Source organism: Carcharodon carcharias, chromosome 9 (assembly GCF_017639515.1).
Source record: "Carcharodon carcharias isolate sCarCar2 chromosome 9, sCarCar2.pri, whole genome shotgun sequence".
Classification (NCBI taxonomy): domain Eukaryota; kingdom Metazoa; phylum Chordata; class Chondrichthyes; order Lamniformes; family Lamnidae; genus Carcharodon; species Carcharodon carcharias.
In genome coordinates this window covers 90,735,314-90,758,979 of record NC_054475.1, presented here as the reverse complement: position 1 = coordinate 90,758,979, position 23,666 = coordinate 90,735,314, and the positions used below count along the sequence as shown (strand labels likewise).

General features: G+C 41.0%; 1 protein-coding gene across 1 annotated transcript in view; it reads left to right on the top strand.

Annotated features, from left to right (window-relative positions):
- The window catches only part of LOC121282139 (ribose-phosphate pyrophosphokinase 1), a 40,955-nt gene extending 29,552 nt beyond the window's left edge, over positions 1-11,403 (top strand). Inside the window, exons 5-7 of the mRNA XM_041195644.1 lie at positions 940-1,113; positions 2,631-2,790; positions 8,786-11,403. Of these exons, the coding sequence (XP_041051578.1) occupies positions 940-1,113; positions 2,631-2,790; positions 8,786-8,878 (427 nt within the window). The 3' untranslated portion in view covers positions 8,879-11,403. The remainder of the gene's footprint in view (positions 1-939; positions 1,114-2,630; positions 2,791-8,785) is intronic.
- Positions 11,404-23,666: the final 12,263 nt, after the last annotated feature.

The following is a 23,666-nucleotide window of genomic DNA, read 5'->3' as shown; positions in this document are numbered from 1 at the left end:
CATTAATATAAATAGTTGAGACCCCAGCACTGATCCCTGTGGCATTCTACTTGTTACAGTTTGCCAACCTGAAAATGACCCATTTATCCCTAAACATTACTTCTTGTTAGTTAGCCAATCCTCTATCCATGCTAATGTACCACTCTCTACACCATGAGCTCTTATGTTATGCAGTAATCTTTTTATATGGCACCTTATTGAATCCCTTTTGGAAATCCAAATCCACTACAGCTACTGGTACTCTTTATCCACCCTGCTTGTCACATTCTCAGAACTCTGATAAATTTGTCAAACATAATTTCCCTTTCACAGACCCATGCCTGACTTGTATTATGATTTTCTAAATGTCCTGCAACTACCTCCTTAATAATGGATCTTTGCATTTTCCCAGCCTTTAGTTTCCTGCTTTCTGTCTCGCCATTTCTTGAATAGAGAGATTACATTTGTGGTTTTCCAATCTGCTGGGACAATGGCTTTTTCATTTTGGCCTCGACGTGCCTGTGAGATTAATTCTGACAGCTAACTATGAACATTTTTGTTTTTTTTCATTTTAACATCAGTGCTCACTTTGTTTTTAAATAAAAACAAAGAATATTTAAATTTGGCATCCTTGTTCCATGCGTTTTATATTAAAATATTTCTTAAATGAATACTGATTCAAAACACAGCGGAGTTACCAAACCTGATAGATTGGTAGGTACCTCTGTATTAAACTAACAGTCCTGTTGCATCACTTCTGTCTTCTCCTTTGAAAACTCTTTCAAGTCATTCCTAATTATTTCTGCATTCATTTCCAAACAATTATAATTTCAAATAAGAAACTGGGCCAAAAAGATTTAGTTGTCATAGTTCTTGTTTACTGCTTCTACATGTTTTATCATCAGAAAACTGCGCATATGCACATCCAAGTTACTCTTTTTTTTCACCTTCCATTTTTAGAGTTACATCTATTGCCGATCGACTGAATGTGGATTTTGCATTGATCCATAAGGAGCGTAAAAAAGCCAACGAAGTTGACCGAATGGTTCTAGTTGGTGATGTGAAGGACCGAGTTGCCATTCTTGTTGATGATATGGCAGATACTTGTGGCACAATTTGCCATGCTGCAGACAAGTGAGTTGTGAATTATAGAAGCTAAAGGAATGGCTGCAGAGCAGCCTCATGTTAAAGGAAACAGAAACTTGGATTTTTTACTCCAGCAATACCAATCTCGCCTCTCAGATCTGTTTGTTTTTATTGTAGCAGTATCCACAAAGACATTCAAACAATCAGCATTTTCTATCTTAGATTGATGCTCTTGAATTATTCTGATTGAATGATCTCTGTTACAGCTCTTGTATCGTCATTATTAATATGGTGGGGGAGCAGATCAATGTGCTTTCAGTAGGCAACTTTTGTAGACTAAAATTAGTCTTATAATAGCACTTCATGTATATTTTTGTGTGCTGTTTCATTTAACCTGCATGGCAGCAGTTTCACAGGTAATAACCTGTAGATAGGTGCACCTGCACCTCCCTCCTATACTCAACTCTAAAGACCGACCTGAACCCATCCATGTAAGAAAATGTTCAAGGCTCGCACCTTGATTATTTTTTAGCAGTTTATTGTATCACCAGTAACTTATAAATATCAGTATTCTTCAATAACCTACAAACATCTGTATCCTGTTCCTTTCAAGTTAAGTCAATACTTATAAACATTGCTTGATTTCTGAACTGCACCCACCCTGTTAATCACACAGAGGAGTATGTTCCCATGCGTGCAAATGATCAAATCCACCTGTAAGTCATTGCCCCATCCCTAAATGCCAGTTTCTTATAGTGAAAAAATTATACCTATGACAGTGAGTGCCAAAAGCCCCTCCTGTTTTTCATTGTACCTTACATCTAGCAACAATCCCACATCTGGGGTTGTGAATAGTCCATAAACATATGAAGGTGTTTCAGTGGGGAATATTCTGGTTTACCAGCATCAGATTGGTGAACGAGCTTCACTTTAATGAAACAGTTTTTGGGATTAGCATTTCAAAGGGATGTGGGTGCACACCCAGACATCCTGGAACCCACAGTTTCTTTAGCTTGTAAGTACTATTTACAGATCTACAGTTTAGCCACAAGAGTTCAATGCTCAAGCCAAATAATTTAAATCCTGGGTAGACTCATATCCATTCAGTGGTCGATCTGCCTCTGCCACCTCCTGACAGTATATTCAAGAAGTCAGCTCATTGTGTCGCTTTCATTTCAAGGTTTCTTTTTAAGTCAAGTCCCAAAGTCTTATGGAATGGTGAGAGGCAAAACTTGGCCAATTTCTGACAATTGTCCATTACAAATGGCTGTTTTTCTCCCCACAATGCTGTTGCTTAAACTTAAGTTGAATGCGTTCTTGCTGAACACTGGCTACAAGATTGGACTGTTTTGTTTTAAGGAGTAGGCAGGAAGCGCAGGCTGTTGATTAAATTGTTTTGAAATATTGATTCAGATATCCAGTGATCTGTTTAATTTGTAATTATGCCTATGTTTTTTCCAAATAGTTATTGTCCCATTAAAAATTGGAAGTGAAATGTTGCAGTCAATGGCAAAGTGAAAGGGGAAGGAGCTTAGTTTTTGATTTGATTTATCTGTGCATCACAGGCTGCTGTCTGCCGGAGCCACCAAAGTTTATGCCATTCTCACACATGGAATCTTCTCTGGTCCTGCTATCTCCCGTATCAACAATGCCTGTTTTGAAGCAGTGGTTGTCACCAATACAATACCTCAGGAGGATAAAATGAAGCACTGTCCTAAAATACAGGTATGTTGAGAATTAATTATGCTACAGAGAAGAACTACTTGATATCCTATCAAGAGAAATAAATACTTCCCTGTACTTAAAACTGATGTAGAACAGAGCTTGAAACTTGCTTCACATGGAATCCATGTCTGCTTTAGACAGTTAGTAGCACTTGTCTATGGAATCATTTAGTTTTCGTGGCTGATTATTTTCCTATGGGATTTCTTTTCCGGGTGAGGGTGGCACAGACTATTACATTAGGTGAAATGAAGGAGAAAAAATATTTGTGGAATCACATCTTGAAAGAAAAAAATAACTACTTGTAATACAACTTAGAAATTGTTTGAATTGAAAGTCTAAATTTGCAAACAGCTCAAATTTGAAGGGATAGTTAACACTGAGGAGGACCACAACAAATTACAAGAGCCATGGTTGAGACTGAGATATGGCTGCAAAAAAATCAGGACCGCAGAATTGAATGTTGCAGGCTATAACGCATTTCGAAAAGATTAGAGAGGGAAAACTGGAAGGTGGAGTAATTATTTGGAGTAACATAATCGAAGTAGAAAAAAGGAGCTATCAGCAAGGCACAATTAGAATCCATCGAAGGATAAAAGATCAGTCACACTAATTGACGTACTGTACATAGTCTAACAGTGGAAGGGCAGCGGAGGAAGAAACATGCAAATAAATTAGGGAATTGCGTATAGAACATGGAATAATTATTGATTTCAACTACACCAAGGGCAGATAGGGAAAAGGAATAAGGGAATAGAGTTACTACAATATGTAAAACGCCCAAAAAGGGAAGATTTGCTTTTGGATCTTAGTAATGGGAAATGAACATGAGCAGACAATAAAAGTAGGGGAAAATACAGGCAGTAGGGACCATAATATAATACATTTGAAGTTGATAATAGAGAAGGACAGAAGTATGACGGAAACCAGGGAAATATATTGATAAACAGTGATGTAGAACAACAATGGGAAATATTTAAAACTATATCCAACAGAGTGCCAACAGGTAAAATATATTCTTCTAAAAGAAAACTAGAGAGACTCCTTGGATGAATAAAGACATAAGGGAATAATTGAGGGTAAAGAAAGTGACATACATTAGGTATATAGACAGCAGAGGAGTGCATGATAAGAGAATACAGAGATTAGGAGAGAAGTCAAAAAAGCAAAGAGGAACTATGAAGTTAGTTCCTTGAACAATGAGATGAGTAATGAGACATACATCCCCCTTTTTGTTTTAATTGTATGGAATAAATCAAACACAAGACAAAGCCCCTGCTCTGGATGGATTGTATCCATGTATTTTAAAAGAATTTAGGGACGAGATTGCACAGGCATTACTATATGAATTTAATAATTCGTCAGTAAAAGATGTTGCAGAGGATTGGCAGTTAACATAATACCTATATTTCAGAAGATGGATAGAACATGTCTGGGTGTTATAGATTAACAGCTTAACATCAATGGTAGGAAAATTTATGGAATCACTACCAAAGGAGAATATAGAAGAACATCTAGAAACTGAAAAATATAATAGCATGGATTTCAAAAGGGAAAATCTTGCTCATCCTTTATTGATATTTTTAAGGAAGTAATAAAGTAGGTAATGGTAGCAGTTGATGTAATTTACTGCAGTCCTACCACATCCAGTTGTGAATGGCAGTGGACAATTTAACAACTAACTAAAAGAGGAGGCTCCACAAATGTCACCACCCTCGGCGATGGGGGAGCCCAGCAATCAGTGCAGAAGACAAGACTGAAGCACTTGCAACCATCTGCATCCAGAAGTGCCAGGTGGATGATCTATCTCTGCCTGCCCCTGAGATATCCAGCACCAGGGATGCCAGCCTTAGCCAATTTTATTCACTCTACACGTTATCAAGAAACAGCTGTAGGCATTGGATACTGCAAAGGCTATAGGCCCTGACAATATTGGCAGTAGTACTGAAACATTGTGCGTCAGAGATAGTCGCAACCCTAGCCAAGCTGTTCCAGTACAGCTGCAGCACTGGCATCTACCTGTCAATGTGGAAAATTGTCCAAGTATGCCCTGTCCCCACAGTAGGATAAATCCAACCTGGCTAGTCACCACACTTCGTACTTATCAGTCTACTCTCAATCATAGCAAGGTGGTGGAAGGTGTCATTGATGGTACTATGAAGTACCACTTACACAGCAGTAACCTGCTCACCACTACTCCGTTTGGGTTTCTCCAAGGCCGCTTGGCCTGTTCTAAACACTAACAAAAGAGCTGAATGTGAGAGGAGAGGTGAGTGACTGCCCTTAACATCAAGGCAGCTTTTGACCAACGTGGCATCAAGGAGCCCTGGTGAAACTGAAGTAATTAGGATTTGGTGGTGGGGAGTACTCTCCACTGGTTAGTCATACCTAGCACATAGGAAGATGGTTGTGTTTTTTTGAAGGACAATCATCTCAGCCACAGGACATTGCTGCAGGAATTCCTCAGAGTAGTGACCTAGGCTCAACTATCTTCAGCTGCTTCATCAATAACCTCCCATCTATCATAAAGGCTAAGGTGGGGATGTTTGCTGGTGATTGCAGTTTTCATGACCATTCGTGATTCAGATACTTTAGCAATCTGTTGTCCACTTGCAGGAAGACCTGGAACAGCCTTCAGGCTTGGGGCAGATAAATGGCAAGTAACATTCGTGCCAGGCAATGACTATCTCCAACAAGAGAGAATCTAACCATCTCCTCATGTTATTCAATGGCATAACCATTTGCTGAATCCCACACTGTCAACTTCCTGGGGTTTACCATTAACCAGAAACTGAACTGGACTAGCCATATAAATACTGTGCTGCAAGAGGAGGTCAGAGCCTGGTTATCCTGTGGCAAGTAACTCATTTCCTGACTCCCCAAAGCCTATCAACCATCTACGAGGCACAAGTCAGAAGTCTGATGGAATACTCTCCACTTGCCTGGATGATCGGGGCTCTAAGAACACAAGATGCTCGACGCAATCCAGGACACACCAGCCTGCTGGATCAGGATCCCATCCATCACTGTAAACATTCACTCCCTTCACCACCAATGCACAGTGGCAGCAGTGTGTACTTATCTACAAGATGCACTGCATCAACTCATACCTTCCAAACCTGTGACCTCTATCACCTAGAAGGACCAAGGCAGCACCAACATGGGAACACCACCACCTGTCACTTCCCCTCCAAGTACACACCATCATCACTTAGAATTATGTCACCATTCCTTCACTGGGTCAAATCCTGGAATTCTCTAGCAGCACTAGTGGGCGTACCTGCACCACATGAACTGCAGCAGTTCATGAAGGTAGTCACCACCATCTTCAAAGGCAGTTGGGGATGAGCAATAAATGCTGGCTTTTCCAGCAGCACTTCCATGAAATAATAAAATTATTTGGATTTTTCAGAAGGCCTTTGATGCAGTGCCCCATAATAGACTAATAAAGTCTGTGTGTGGTGTCAGGACAGTAGCAGGGTGGATCACTAGCTGCTCTAAAGACAGAAAGCAGAGAGTGGAAATAGAGGGTAGTTATTCAGAGTGGTAGAAGGTGGGAAATGGTATTCTTCAAGGATCAGTGTTGGGACAACTACTGTTCACAATGTACATTAATGATTTGGTCTTTGGAATCAATGTGGATGGCATCACATTGGGGAGGATACTCAATACTGAGGGCAACTGCAACAAATCACAAGGGGATATGAATAAATGACATGGAATCGGCCAATAATTGGCAAACAAAGTTCAACACTGATAAATAGGAGGTTGCATATTTTGGCAAGAAAAATAGGGTGGCCACTTATTACTTGGAAGGTGAGTCTAGGTGGGGTAGAGGAACAAATGGACCTGAGTACAAATACACCAAACGCTAGGCCTTCTTTCTAGAGAGAATTGAAAAGTAGCAGCATTATATTAAACCTGAGTTGACCCTGGGTTGGACTACATTTGAGAGCATTGCATACAGTTCTGGTTGTCATATTATAAAAAGAATATAGAGGCACTGGAAAGGGTGCAGGAAAGATTCACAAGGGCAATACCAGAAATGCATCTACATGTACATTTACAAAAAGAATGACCAGGCTGGGTCTCATTTCTCTTAAAAAGGTTGAGTGCTGATCTAATAGAGGTCTAAAATTATAAAAGTTTTTGACAGTGGATGGGGACAATGTAGGTAAGAACATAACTAGAGGCAATTAGATCATCACCAAGAAATCCAATAGGGAATTCAGGAGAAACTTCAAAGAATGTTAAGAATGTGGACCTTGCTACCCCTTGGAGTGGTTAAAGCAAGCAGCATAGATACATTTAAGGAAAAGCTAGACAAGAAGAAAGCTAGAAAAGAGCCAAAGAGGTCAGGTGCGAGTGACTGCCCTTGACATCCAAGCAACATTTGACCAAGTGTGGCATCAAGGAGCCCTAGGAAAAACTGAATCAACAGGAATCGGAGAAAACTCTCCGCTGGTTGGAGTCATACCTAGTTCAAAGGAAGATTGTTGTTGTTATTGAAGGTCAGTCATCTCAGTCCCAGGACATCACCACAGGAGTTCCTCAGGGTAGTGTCCTAGGCCCAACCATCTTCAGCTGCTTCATCAATGACCTTCCTTCTATCATAAGGTCAGAAGTGGACATTGTTCAGCACCATTTGTGACTCCTCAGATACTGAAGCAGTCTGTGCCCACGTGCAGCTATCCCTGGACAACATTCTGGTTTGGACTGTTTAGTGACAAAGTAACAGTTGCACCAAGCAATGACGATCTCCAAGAGTGAATCTAAGCCTCTTCCCATGACATTCAATGGAATTACCATCGCTGAATCCTGGGGGTTGCCATGACCAGAAAATGAACTGGACCAGCCATATAAACATTGGCTACAAGAGCAGGTCAGAGGCTGGGAATTCTGTAGAGAGTAATTCGGCACTAACCACCCCCTCCCCCAAAGAGCCTGATCATCACCTACAAAGCACAAGTCAGGAGTGAGTCAGGCAATTGGGATGAGGAATAAATGCTGGCGAGAGAATTTTTTAAAAAGTAGATAAGGGTAAAGTGGGTTATTATAATAGATTTAGATGAGTAAAGGTGGGAGGAACCTGGCCTGGACTGGTACATTCTACATGCTTCCTTATCTGATTCATCCTAATTATTTAAGGTTGGATGCTGAGATCTTTCCTTCCCTTTTATTTCTCATTGGATCTGGTAAGGTCTTGAAATATTAAGATCCCAAAAAGACTCAGTTGGTCTCAGTTCACATCTTGATCTCTGCATAAAGTTACCATGTTCAAAAAATTGAGCCTTTTTGTTCAGCTTCATAGTGTTGTTCCATCCAGGATAAGGCCCTAAAATGGTCACATTCTAATGTGAGGGAGGGTGGAGATTTACCTTAACATCCTATGAAGTATTCAGTATTGAAAAAGGATGTTTTAGAGAGAAAGTCGCGGTGGGAATTCCAGAGCCCTGGGCCTAAGCAACTGAAGATACAGCCACCAATCCAGATTTCTGCTCAGTTTTTTTTCTGTCGCCCAGCTTTTTCCTGTTTTTATTTTCTCTCTGCCTGCTGCCACCTTCTGTTACCAAGTTCCATAAACAATTACAAAAAGAAAGTGGATAAATATTGGAAAAACTTAAAAGAATAGAGAGAGGACACTGAATGGGACTAAGCAGTTAGCACTTTGGCCCACCCTGTGCTGTAAAATCTGATGAATATATTCTAAGGTTATGAAGTTGATTTACTAGCTATGAATGAATACAGTGTACTTTAATGGTGTGAATGCAATTCCTAAATGCAATGTAAAGCTCATTGTGTTTTTTATTCCCCAACCTCTTTCTTTTTTCTCTCTTGAGATTGTTAAACTCGTGCAGTTCAACTTAAGTTGTATTTCAATTAATGTAATACCAGTTTTAAGTTTTTCACAATTTTTAGTTTGACTAAAATAGCAATTGATCTGTGTTTCTAATGCGCAAAACGCATCCTGAATAATCGTTTTGTTTCTTTTTATTAGGTTATTGATATCTCCATGATCCTTGCTGAAGCGATTCGAAGAACTCACAATGGAGAGTCTGTGTCTTACTTGTTCAGCCATGTTCCATTGTAATGTCTATAGCATCTACTGTTTCAGTATATGCTATTTTACCAAATTGTTTTCTCTTTTCCACTACCCCTTCCCTTGAACCTGCCACACCGAATGGTAAAAAGTAGTCTTTGCTTCTGCTTCAACAGTCAGGGCAAAAAATTCGATTGGACATTCATCATTATGTTGGATGTTTCCAATTAAAAGCAGTACCTGCAATTGGGTTTACTATGTATGATAATTACAGAGCCCTATATATCTAAAGAGAAAGTGTACCTAGTATTTACTTAAAATCATGCCTGTATATTCTCCACATTCTTATCCGTGTTGCAATATTGATTGCTACATGTCTGCTATAGTGTAAGCTGCCACTGTTTTACTTTGGTGCAGGTTGTTGCTAGATGCCTACAAATATTGTGGCAGGGCTGGAATAGAGATGGTGTTGAGGAAAATGAATGTATTATTCTCTCCCTGTTATTTTCATGTTGTAAAATTCTTGTTTCTGACATTGCAGCAATGTATTTAATCAAGTTCTGTATATTTTCCATCTGAAATTGTTCAGGCTGTAGTCTGATTATGGAGAAAGTGGGGCAGATCATTGCTGCCTTATACCTTACCAGGTATATAGTAATTTCATAATTATGAACAGTCGTGTTATTGCATGGTGTATTCCTTCCCCAAGTTGTGATTGGTTTGGATTGGACTCTCCTCACGGTCAATTAGAAGATGGCTCAGCTTACTTTCCAAGAAACTTTTAAGTGAATTAGAACCGAAGTGAACATAGCTCATTTGGAGGCAGTGTATATGCCTTTAAACCTAGAAAAACCTTGTTTCTTGTGAAATCCAAATGACCTGGATAAACCAATACAAGTGTTGCAATTTGATTTACTTGATTTCTTTCTTCTTGTTCTGTATACATATTTTATGAGCCATATATTTTAAAGACAACTGTTGTGACCTCATGCAGTGGTTTACAACTGAGCAGTTTTGTTCTACACTCTTGTGATGGGAGAAAGACACTAAATCTGTCCAGTCGCTTGCACATAATCCAGAAAGGTAGCAAATTGATTTTGACAGTAAACTATAATGCTGTTGTATATTTTTTAGTAGTAATGCAACTTTGAAGACTTGATTGAGTGAAGTCTTGTTGTGAGCATCCTGGAAATTTTGGTTTTGGAAGACTACATTTTATGAGGGTTAAGTGCAGAGTTTTGAAGACAGCAGCCATAGTAATTGTTCTGCAACTCGTTTCACTTGCAAGTTAGAAACCTGAGGAGCTTAGTAATCCTGAAACAAAAACCTTTTTCCTTTAACATCTAAATCTAGTAGAAGAAATCCATAGGTATTGAGGTGGTAAAATGGGATTTGTCTGGGATTTTCAGGCTTCCTTGCTTGGCAAGGCCAGCTCTAATCATATATTGAAGCTTTATCGAAAGAATTTACAGATACAATCTCTGTTGGAATGTTGTCTTTGCTAGGGAAATTGCTGTTTGTTCTACAGTATCAAATAACTTGAGTTGAATATGTTGTTTTGTAAATGTCACACAATTGAGAACTTTTTTTTATATGAGTGTTAAAATGCTGGCTTGCACACTCTTGGGGACTAGGTTCCAATCAGTAAGGGTATGAGAGTTTGGAGTCAAACAGTAGGTAAACCAATGTGAAGGGAGACTGCTTTTAAGCCAGTTCCCGGTAGCCCAGAGTATATGCAACTGGATATTTTGAGCCAATTGGCACTGGTAGGTCATGGGGAATGTGTGGGAAGCCTCAGCTTCATCCGCAGTGCAATTCTGTGATGTGATGTATTTGAGTTGGGATTGCTGGATGACGTCCTACAAACAAATTGCATTCCCAAAACTTAGTGAGACACATATATGTACTGTTTGGATGAATTGCATGCCATTCCCCTGCAAGAACTCTGACTAAGAGCAAGACATTGGAATATTTTCTATATTTGTGTGTATACAGGGTTCATATTCTCAGTTTATATATTCATTTATTTAAACTAAAATTTGAATCACAGAGTGGGGGTTGGGACTCTTGGGGGAAGAGTTGTTCTCGGCACGATTCAATATGGATGGTACTGTGGGCTAACTCTGGGCTTTGCTCCTAAACTGGGCCCACCATTTTGTCCCTTTGAACTTTGTAGTGCTATTCTGATCTCCTTACTATCTGCACTCAGCAGTGATGATATGTGGAAAGTCAGATTTAGTGCTGTACGGAAATGCAGCATTTCACGAGCTATATGTAGCTTTTGGGTTCTTTAGTTGAAAATTAGACTGGAGTTGCCTTATACACAAATATATACAATAATTCAAACATGACATGATCTGTGATTAGAAATATTGAATTTTTTTTAAGACTGTCTTGATGAACTTGATGTTGAGCCCTGTACAGTTATGTTGGGACAATTTCTACATATTAAATGCAAGTCTGCAATCGTTATTCGGTTTTTAGCTTGTTTTCTACAATATGGAGGAAAGCTGAAGAGCTTTACGGTTGTTTCAATCATGTGCTAAAATAAACATATGTAATGGTTATTTTTGCCATGTAAGTGTTCTGATTTCCATTTTGTGTTTCATAGTGTTTATTCATTGGCGTAATGTTGAAGATGAGCTACAATTTGATTAACTTTTTTTCTCTATCCTTCTTTCTGGACCTCCACCCTCTACATGATACTTCAAGATACAATTCCATGGGCAGATGTTCCCATCCAGTACCTTGCCCAAATTCCAAAATTAATAACATTAGCCTTCATAGTAAATGTTGCCAGACTAATAGATTGAGGCTTGTGTATCTGACGTGTGTGTTTTGATGTTTTAAACCAATACCTTGGGTTTCAGAAGTTGATATGAACCATAAGTTGACCTATGTGTCTAGAAGTTCCTAGATTTCAAATAGTTACTCTAATATTTTTACTATGATCCAAGGAAATTAAATATGCATTATTTTTGGAAAATCTTTAAATATTATATGCCATCCACTGGTCATTTTTATTTGTCTTGTTAACACTCCTTAGTGTTTCTTTCGTAGATTAAACTTAGAAAAAATGCATTGTGAGCTTGAAAGTAATCCAGTATATTGAGTGCTTAAGTAGGGGTGTGTCTTATTTGAGAGCGTTCTTAAAAATATAGCTGAAATCCAAATGGCTGAGATGGAAGTCCAAGTCATTTGTACAGAGTTGGACAGCCCAGATGTTTGTGAAAAGTCTCGAAATACTTGGGACAGTGTTCACAACAGTCCGCTGCTAATAAGTAAAGGGACAGTCTACCATGTTGGTATTCCACTTCACAGGGCAATTAAGTGATCTATTTTCACGTTTACTCCCTTACAAAGTAACCAAAATTCCAGCAACAGGTTGCTGAAAATCTGTACATAAGAAATGACTAGGATCATTTGAGCAGAGAGCATCACGGGGAATTAAGTTATTTAAATGAAAAGAGTTTTCTGTATTCTGCACAGATTTTTGCTGATGCAGAAAGATATCAGAAACCCAGGTAACGGAGTTGATTTATAGTTAACCATGATGCAAGCTCCAAGATGAAGAAAGAAATAATAGACTAGATCAAATTATAACATGATTTCAATATTAGAATTAAATGAAGGGAAGCTAGCTGTAGCTAAGTAAATGCTTAACTGAAGCATTGATAGTGGGGGGAGGTGGGGGGAAAGATCAGAATTGAAGTGCTGTCCTGGAAAGACTGGCACCAACTGTGGCATAATGGATAGTACTGAACAGAGAAAGAAACCTTTGAAAATATGAGGCCTAATGTCTACTGCAGGACTTGACAAAACTGGTTTCTACCATTTTTCAGACTAGGAACAGCACAAGCTGCTGTGGCTAAAGTGGAGATATTATAAAACTGATGTAATGCTTCATGTACCATGATGACGTGTAGCAGTTCGAACTAAAGACATTGCATATCGGGCTCAAGGTGTTCCAGATTATCCAACAAGCTTGTGCTCATATATCAAACATAGACTGTGTATTTCTTAAAGTTATTGAAACTATATATACACACACTTTGTCATCACATGTCCAGCAGGATTCACCAGCTCTTTTTTAATTTGCTGGCCTAGAAGGAGTTCTACTGTTTGGATTTGAGAAACCTAGGTAAGAATGGTAGTTGGCTTGCTGATATTAGCATTGTCACTTGCCAAACTTCAGTGGTGGGAAGCATCAAACCTCATTAACTTCACATCAAACTTTCGTGAGCAGGTCCTCTTTTTTTTTAGAAAAACTATTTGCTCTTCAGAACAGATTCTCAATTTGGATGCCATCATCTAAATAAATGATAGTGGTGTGTAGTTTTTTTGTTACATAATTGTACAGGTGTGTTTGGTGCAAGAGAAGTAATTAATTGGGGTTGAAAGAATCTTACTTTTCCAATCTGGACAGGAAATGCCTGAGGAAATAATTTTGCAGCTGTCATGAACGTAGGCTCAAGGGGTGAATGGCCTATACCTATTTCACAATACTATAGAGATATGGTAGGGAAATGAATATGAATTCAGAATATTCCATGAAATTACAGTGAAATAGATACAAATGTTTAAATTAGTAAAAGGGACGTTTGGGACTGAGACTAGGAAATTCTTGAGAATAATTAATGAATGGAATAAATTTCCAAGGAGCAATTTTCTGGAGGCAGAAGCTCTGGAGTGGATGCGAAAATGGTTGGTGGGGGGGTGGTCTGACCTTTTTGGCCCATTTTTATATACCTATTTAAGTACTTGTCTTGACTATAACCAGTGGTTATAGTCTATGGTAGGTACTATGCCTTCTACTTTGTGCTGATGTATCTTTTTCTCTCTGCCCTTTTTATCCATGTAGTTCAGCTTTGTGATGGGTACTTGCTTTCCTTCAAGGCCTGAAGGGCCAATTTATACAGTCCAGCTTTTTCAGAGCTCTTGTACCTGTAATTAGAGAAACAGCATTATCACAAAAAATTAAAGGATCTACACATTCCTCAAGCATGGACAGATGCACCCAAATGAGAAAATAACCTGCAGCTACAGACTGGGGAATTAAGCAAAATAATGGGAACTGGATAATATATCTAATATGTGAAGTTTCTAAAGTCAGTAGCCAGATCAAAGGATGAGATACCCAATGAAAAGATGTACTGCTTTTGCAGCTTATAGAAGGCCAAAGCTGCAAAGGACAGAATGGGAATAGCAATGAGTCTAAAAATGGTGAACTATAGGAAGCTCAGGCAAGAAGTGCAGTGTTCAGCAAAGGGATCTGCTAAACTGCAATATAGAGTTGGCCACACCATGAACACAGTTCAACTGATCTCACCATCCTTTAGGTTAGTGTGACTGAAAATATGCCAGGGTTCCCATTTGATATTAAATTTTCTATTACGTACATATTTGAATGTTGCGTGAAGACTGGGTTAAGCTCAGTTGTGAAATTTTTCTTCCCCCACCACTCCCACCTCCTGTAGGTTCATGCTTGAACAATAACCACTCAAGCAAGTTACTAGATGATGAATGGGGCTTGTGGAACACTACTTCAACAAAGTAGTGCATTAAGAAGGGGAGAATACTTAGTCCTTTTTACTTTCACCCTTCTAATATCAATTTAGTTACCTTGTCCTTCCTCTCCATTGTCAATCATTTCTGATGATAGAATTTTTTAAAAGTCTATTTTCAAGTCCTTGATAAGTCATCTCCATATATCCTTCCCCTTAAAAGGCCTTTGAATGTGTTGTGGCCTCTCATATAGATGCCAATTGTTCTACAACTTCATGTTTCAATTTGACCAATCAAACTCTACCTCCCAACAGCAATGATTTTTCTTGTTTTTTATTCATTCACAGGATGTGAGCTTCGCTGGCTGGGCCAGCATTTATTGCTTATCCCTAGTTGCCCTTGAGGAGGTAGTGGTGAGCTGCCACCTTGAACCACTGCAGTCCACGTGGTGTAGGTACACCTACAGTGCTGTTAGGGAGTTCCAGGAGTTTGACCCAACAACAATGAAGGAACAGCGATATATTTCCAAGTCATGATAGTGAGTGACTTGGAGGGGAACTTCCAGGCAGTGGTGTTCCCATGTATCTGCTGCTCTTGACCTTCTAGATGGTAGTGGTCGTGGGTTTGGAAGGTGGTGTCAAAGAAGTCTTGGTGAATTCCTGCAGTGCATCTCGTAGATGGTATACAGTGAATGTTTGAGGATGTGTTGCCAATCAAGCAGGCTACTTTGTCCTGGACAACGTCAAGCTTCTTGAGTGCTGTAGGATCTGCACTCATCCAGGCAAGTGGAGAGTATTCCATCACACTCCTGACTTGTGCCTTGGAGATGATGGACAGACTTTGGGGAGTCAAGTGAGTTACTCATCGCAGGATTCCTAGCCTCTGACCTACTCTTGTAGCCACAGTATTTATATGACTAGTCCATTTCAGTTTCTGGTCAATGCTAACCCCAAGGATGTTGATTGTGAGGGATTCAGCAATGGTAAAGCCATTGAATGTCAAGGGACGATGGTTATATTCTCTCTTGTTGGAGATAGTCATTGCCTGGCACTTGTATGTTGCGAATGTTACTTGCCACTTGTCAGCCCAAGCCTGGATATTCAGGTCTTGCTGCATTTGGACATGGACTGATTCTAATCAAGTTGCCCTTTGATGTAGTCAACCAAAATATCCTCCAATGAGGTATCTAGCTCAGTAAGACTCACTTGGTTCTAAGTGTATCCACAGCATCTCCACCAATGAATTCTGTTCCTACCCCAATGGATGTAACTGGAAAAGCCAAGGATGCTCCTGGGCAATTCCATTTGTAGATGTGGGATCAGTTTGTGTTCAATAGATTGGAATGAGGGGGTTGTCTTATGATGAAAAGCTGAGTAAATTGGGTTTGTGTGGAGTTTAGAAGAGTGAGAGGCTGTCTCACTGAATCCTACAAAATTCTGATGGTGTTTGATAGGGTAGATGCTAAGAGATCGTTTTAAACTCCCCCAAATGGCAGAAACACAAGGGCACAGTCTCTGGATAAGGGTGGCTTCATTTAGGACTGAGATGAGGAGAGATTTCACTTGGGGTTATGAATCTTTGGAATTCTCCACCGCAGAAGGTTGTGGGTGTTCCATTGTTGAATATGTTTAAGGCTGGGATAGACAGATTTTTGGTCTTGCAGGAAATTAAAGGATATGGGGAGCAGGCAGGAAAATGGACTTCAAGCCCAAGATCTGCCATGATTGTATTGAATGGCAGATAGTCTATTCCATTGTGTTCCAACCTGTTTTGTCATCTCTCCTAAAATGTATTTCTTTTGCTTGTAACCAAAGTTGTTTTCTTTAGAAAATAGAAGGGCCTAGATCAGTTCTTCCTATCCACTCTACCTCTGTTAGCAGAGAGGACAGTAACTGGGGGCCATTGACTTAAAGTAAATTGGTAGAAGGATAAGAGGGGTTGAATACGATTTTCACCTGGAGGATGATGGGGGGTTAGGAACTTGCTATTTGAATGGGTGGTAAAGGCAGTTTCACATGACATTTTTTTAAAAAAAACACACATGCACTTGAGGTGCTGTAAGCTACAGCGCTGCAGACCAACAGCTGCAAAATGGAATTAAATTGGATAGTTTATTTTGGCTGGCTTGGACAATGAGCAGAACTGCCTTTTAATTTCTGTAATTTATCTGATTACCTTGGGATGGTTTTCTATCGTAACGGCATTTCTATCTTAGAGCAATTTTGCATTTATGTAAGACCTTTCAGTAACGTCTTTGATTTCTTTGGGGTAGGATATCCCAAGTAGACTAGAAACCCTATAGGACTTCCGGATAGTATCCTAGGCCCAACGTTTTCATTTGTTTCACCAGTGATTTTGCTTTCATCATTAGGTAAAAGTGGGGATGTTTGCTGATTATTGCATGATGTTCAGCACCATTAGACTGCTTCAGTATCTGGAGGAGCTATGATGTCCAAATGCAGCAATAGCTGGCTTTGGGCTGACGTGTGGCAAATAACATTTGCACCACAAGGTACCAAGCAATGACCATCTCCAATAAGAGAGAATCTAACCATTACCCCTTAACATTCAATGGTTTTACTATTGCTGAATCCTCCACTAACAACATCCTGGAGGGTTACCTAGCACAAAGAAAGATGGCTGTGGTGCTCAGAGGTCAATCATCTCAGTTCCAGGACATCATTGCAGTGTTCCTCAGGGTAGTGCCCTAGGCCTAACCAGCAACAGCTGCTTCATCAGTGACCTTCCTTCCATCATAGGGTCAGAAGTCGGGATGTTTGCTGATGATTGCACTATGTTCAGCATCATTTGTGACTCCTCAGATACTGAAGCAATCCATGTGCAAATGCAGCAAGACCTGGACAATATCCAGGTTTGGACTGACAAGTGACAAGTAACATTCATGCCACATAAAGGCCAGGCAATGACCATCTCCAAGAAGAGAGAATCGAACCATCGCCCCATGCCATTGAATGGCATTACCATCATTGAATCCCCCACTATCAACATCCTGAGGGTAACCATTGACCAAAAACTGAACTGGACTAGCTAGGAATCCTGCTGCAAGTAACTCACCTCCTGACTTCCCAAAGCCTGTCCATCATCTACAAGGCACAAGTCAGGAGTGTAATGGAATAGTCCCCACTTACCTGGATAAGTGTAGTTCCAACAACACTCAAAAAGCTTTACACCATCATGGCCAAAGCAGTCTGCTTGATTGGCACCCAATCCACAAATATTCTCTCCCTCAACTACTGACGCACATTAGCAGTAGTGTGTACCATCTACAAGATGAACTGCAGCAACTCACCAAGCCTCTTTAGACACCACCTTCCAAGCCCATGATCGCTATTATCTAGAAGGACAAGGGCAGTAGACACGTGGGAACACCACCACCTGGAAGTTCCCCATATGCTACTCACCATCCTGACTTGGAAATATATCGTTCCTGCACCGTCACTGGGTTAAAATCCTGGAATTCTCTCCCTCACAGCACTCTGGGTATACCTACACCACATGGACTGCAGCGGTTCAAGGAGGCAGCTCACCACCAATGTCTGAAGGGCAATTGGGACGGCGATGTCCACATTCCATGAATTAATTTTTTAAAAGGATGGCGTGCTGGTGAATAAAAAGCACTTGACAAAGTTCTACTTTAAAAGTTTCCAAAAGTTCTCCACAGAAACAATGATTAACAAATGGAATAGGCTTGCTGGAGGAGCAGTGAAAGAAAAAGCCCTGCAATTTTTTTTTAGGAAAGGACACTGCGAGGTGTTCTGGATGGATGAACTAGGCTGGCCCACAACCCAGTCTTATCTGTAACAAAAACAGAAAATGCTGGAATACCTCAGCGGGTCTAACGGCATCTGTGGAGAGAAAAACAGAGTTAACATTTCGAGACCGTGTGACTCTTTTTCAGAGCTTGTCTGAATGCAGTCTTATCTGTATTCTCTTGCGATCTTCTGACTAATAGCTAATCCAATCGGAACTATAGCCAGGCTGTCACTCCACAGAATAGCCCAATCAAGATTGGAACGAATGACATTACCTTTAATCGGGATGCTTCTGCTACAACGTAAAGATAAATATGCAGATAAATATAAATATTGGAGGAATCGAAAATAATTAGTTGTATAATTGTATCAATATCTGTCAGCGATACCAGAAAAACATCCGTTAAGAAATTTATATAATTGCTGAAATTCAAGATAAGGTACTGTTCTAAATACATGTGTTTTATCTTTGAAAAACTGAGTTTGGATGAAGCTATAATCAGTAGAAGTGCAACCTTTGTTGTTCATCGAAAATATTTGCACGCGGAAACGAAGAATCTCGTCTTTGTCTCCCACAGGCTGTATCCACTCGAGATTGCCCGATACCCGAGCCTAATTTTGGGCGTTGCTCTGTAACAACGGGACAAGTGGCCATCGGGTCTCGAAAATACACACACATAGAGGATTGTTTTTTTATATATACTTTGCTATTTCCACTGGAGCTTTAGCGAATTGTTGGTGTTTTTTCAGCCATTGGTGAGATATAATGGCATAAAAGTACTCATTTAATATATATATAAAGCAACCAGCATCAATTTTCTTTCTAGCAGGTCTGAAAGCATATCACCCGCAGCCACAACATTTGAATTGTCAATTTTTCCTCTCCCTGGCTGCTTAATCAGCCTGAATCACACTGTATGTAACCATGGTGCTTTGTTTACTAACCTTCGTTTCAGATCCCATATCCTCTCTGCCACAGGCAGTTTCCTTCTGCCTCGGCAGCATCGCCCATCTCTGCCCCATGAAAACCATTATACACACTATTGTCACTTTCAAACATAACTGCTCCCAACACTCTTCACTGATTTCCCTTCCTCTTCTTACCACGACCCTCAATTCATGGAAAACGCATGTCGCAGAATAAGTTCTGCTCACTCCTGTCACTCGCCTACATTGGCTCCTTTCCCCCCAAATTAAATTCTTTTCTTTAAACCCAAATCCGGCTTTACCACACCCAACTTTTGCAATCTCTTCTACTCGATATTCCCCAAGAACAGCGCGTTCATCCAACTCTGACCTCTTGTACACTCCGCTCATTATCCAATAACACAGCGTTCAAACATCTAAGTCCGCAAAAATCTGCAATTTCGGCGATCCACAACTAAAAGTTAGCCAGCAATCTCCTACCAACCACCAAACCACCCTGCAGAAGGCCAGTTAGCACCAATCATCAGAAGAATTCTGCTTCCCATACCATGAAGTAGGATTTTCTTTTATCCATTTATGAATTGTGGCCCTGACTGGCTGGGCCAACATTTATTACCCATCCCAATTGCCCTTCTGAAGGTGGTGGTGAGCTGCTTTCTGGAACTACCGCAGTCCATGTGGTGTAGGTACACCCACAGTGCTGTTAGGGAGGGAGTTCCAGGATTTTGACCCAGAGACAGTGAAGAAATGGCAATATATTTCCAAGTCAGGATGGTGAGTGGCTTGGAGGGGAACTTCCAGGTGGTGGCGTTCCTATCTATCCACTGTCCTTGTCCTTCTAGACGGTAGGGGTCATGGGTTTGGAAGGTGTATCTTGTAGATGGTACACAATGCTGTCACTATGCGTCGGTGGTGGAGGGAGTGATTGTTTGTGGATGGGGTGCCAATCAAGCAGGCTGCTTTGTCCTGAATGGTGGCAAGCTTCTTGAGTGTTTTTGGAGCTGGACTCATCCAAGCAAGTGGAGAGTATTCCATCACACTCCTGACTTGTGCCTGGTAGATGGTAGACAGGCTTTGAGAAGTCAGGAGGTGAGTTACTCACTGCAGAATTCCTAGCCTCTGGCCTGCTTTTGTTGCCATAGTATTTATGTGGCTAATCCAGTTCAGTTTCTGGTCAATGGTAACCCCAAAAATGTTGATAGTGGGGGATTCAGTGGTGGTAATGCCATTCAATGTCAAGGGGTGATTGTTAGATTCTCTCCTGCTGGAAATGGTCATTGTCTGGCCTTTGTGTGGCATGAATGTTACTTGCCACTTGTCAGTCCAAGCCTGGATATTGTCCAGGTCTTGTTGCATTTGGACATGGATTGCTTCAGTAGCTGTAGTCGCGAATGGTGCTGAACATAATGCAATCATCAGCGAAAATCCACACTTCTGACCTTATGATGGAAGCAAGGTCATTGATGAAGCAGCTGAAGATGTTTGGGCCTAGGACACTTCCCTGAGGAATACTACAGTGATGTCCTGGAACTGAGATGATTGACCTCCAACAATCACAACCATCTCACTTTGTGCTAGGTATGACTTCAACCAGCAGAGAGTTTTCCCCCTGATTCCCATTGACTCCAGTTTTGCTAGGGCTCCTTGATGCCACACTCGGTCAAATGTGGCCTTGATGTCAAGGGCAGTCACTCTTACCTCACCTTGGGGGTTCAGCTCTTTTGTCTAAATTTGAACCAAGGCGGTAATGAGGTCAGAAGCTAACTGATGCTGGCAGAACCCAAACTGAGTGTCAGTGAGCAGGTTATTGCTAAGCAAGTGCCACTTGATAGCACTGTTGATGACCCCTTCCATCACTTTACTGATGATCAAGACTAGACTGATGGGGCGGTAATTACCAGGTTGGATTTGTCCTGCTTTTTGTGTTCAGAACATACCTAGGCAATTTTACACATTGTCAGATAGGTGCCAGTGTTGTAGCTGTATTAGAATAGCTTGGCTAGCAGCACGGCAAGATCTGGAGTGCAGGTCTTCAGTACTATTGTTGGAATATTGTCCGTGCCCATAGCCTTTGTTGTATCTAATGCCTTCAGTTGTTTCTTGATATCACTTGGAGTGAATTGAATTGACTGAAGACTAGCATCTGTGATGCTGGGGACCTCTGGAGGAAGTGGAGATGGATCATCCACTTGGCACTTCTGGCTGAAGATTGTTGCAAATGCTTCAGCCTTATCTTTTGCACTGATGTGCTGGGCTTCTCCATCATTCAGGATGGGGACATTTGTGGAGCCTCCTCCTGCAGTGAGTTGGTTAATGGTCCACCACCATTCACGACTGGATGTGACAGGACTGCAGTGCTTAAATCTGATCCATGAGATCACTAAGCTCTGTCTGTCACTTGCTGCCTCTGTTCTTTGGCACACAAGTAGTCCTGTGCTGTAGCTTCACCAGGTTGACAGCTCATTTTTAGGTATGCCTGCTCCTGGCATGCCCTCCTGCACTTTTAATTGTACCAAGGTTGATCCCCTGATTGGTGGTAATGGTAGAGTGGGGTATATGCCAGCCATGATGTTACAGATTGTGGTTGAATACAATTCTGCTGCTGCTGTTGGCCCATAGTGCCTCATGGATGTCCAGTCTTGAGTTGTTAGATCTGTTCAAAATCTATCCCATTTAGAATGGTGGTAGTGCCATACAACACGATGGAGGGTATCCTCAATGTGAAGGCAGGACTTGTCTCCACAAGAACTGTGTGGTGGGCTCTCCTACTGATACTGTCATGGACAGATTCATCTGCGGTGCTCAGGTTGGTGAAGAGGAGGTCAAGTATGTTTTTCCCTCTTGTTTGTTCCCTCATCATCTGCCGCAGACCAAATCTAGCTGCTATGTCCTTAAGGACTCAGCCAGCTCGGTCTGTGGGTGGTGTTATTGAGCCACTCTCAATGATGGACATTGAAATCCCCAGCCTGAGTACATTCTGTGCCCTTATCAACATCAATGCTGCCTCCAGGTGCTGTCCAACATGGAGGCGTACTGATTCATCTGCTGAAGGGGGTGTGGTATGTGGATGAGGTAACAGCAGGAGATTTCCTTGCCCACTTTTGACCTAATGCCATGAGACTTCATGGCGTCCGGCGTTGATGCTGAGGACTCCCAGGGCAACTCCCTTCTGACTGTATACCACTATGCCACCATCTCTGCTATGTCTATCCGGCCAGTGGGACAGGACATACCCAGGGATGGTGATGGTGGTATCTGGGACATGATCTGTATGGTATGATCACCTGAGTATGACTATGTCATGCCATTGCTTTACTAATCTGTGAGACAGCTTTTCCAATTTTGGACCAAGCCCCCAGATGTTAGTAAGAAGGACTTTACAAGATCGACAAGGCTGGGTTTGCAGTTGCTGTTTCCAGTGCCTAGGTCGCTGCCTGGTTTCATTCATTTGTCGGGTTTCCTTCCTTCTTATTGACCTTTTAGCAGTTTGATACAATTGCTAGGCTATTTCAGAGGGCATTTATGAGTCAACCATATTACTGCAGAACTGGAGTCACATGTAGGCCAATCTAGGTGAGGACAGCAGATTTTCTTCCCTAAGGGACCTTAGTGAACCAGGTAGGTTTTTACAACAATCGACAATGGTTTCATGGTCATGAAACTAGATACTTACTGAATTCATATTCCACCGCCTCCTATGTAGAAACATAGGAAACATAGAAAATATACAAGCATATAAAATATGCGTAGGATTAGGTCCATAAAACCATAAGACGTAAGAGCAGAAGTATTTGGCCCATCAAGTCTGCTCCACCATTCAATGAGACCATGGCTGATCTGATAATCCTCAACTCCACTTTCCTGTGTTTTCTCCAGAGCCCTTGATTCCCTTAGTGATTAAAAATCTGTCTATCTCAGCCTTGAATATACTTAGTGACCCAGCCTCTACAGCCCTCAGCAGAAAAGAATTCCACAGATTCACCACCCTCTCAGAGAAGAAAACCCTCCTCATCGCTGTCTTGGGTGACCCCTTTATCTGAGATTGTACCATCTGGTCCTAGACTCTCCCAGAAGGGGAAAAGGCCTCTCAGCATCTGTCCTGTCAATCCTAAGAATCTTATTTGTTTCAATAAGGTCATTCTCATTTCTTCTAAACTCCAATGATTACCGGCCCAACCTACTCAACCACTCCTCATGAGGAAATCCCTCCGTACCCAGGATCAACCTAGCAAACCTTCTCTGGACTGCCTCCAGTGCCAATATATCTTTTCTTAGATAAGGGGACCAAAATTGTTCACAGTATTCTAGATGCGGTCTAACTAGTGTCTTGTAGAGTTTTAGCAAGGCTTCCCTATTTTTATACTCTATTCCCTTTGAAATAAAGGCCATTCTATTTGCCTTCCCTATTACCTGCTGAACTCGTATGCTAGCTTTTTGAGATTCATGCAAGAGGGCCCCCAAATCTTTCTGTGCCGCAGCTTTCTACAGTCTTTCTCAATTTAAATAATATTCAGTTCCTCTATTTTTCCTGCCACAGTGCAAAACCTCACATTTTCCTACATTATATTCCATTTGCCAAGTTTTTGCCCATTCACTTAACCTATCTATATCCCACTGTAACCTCCTTATGTCAT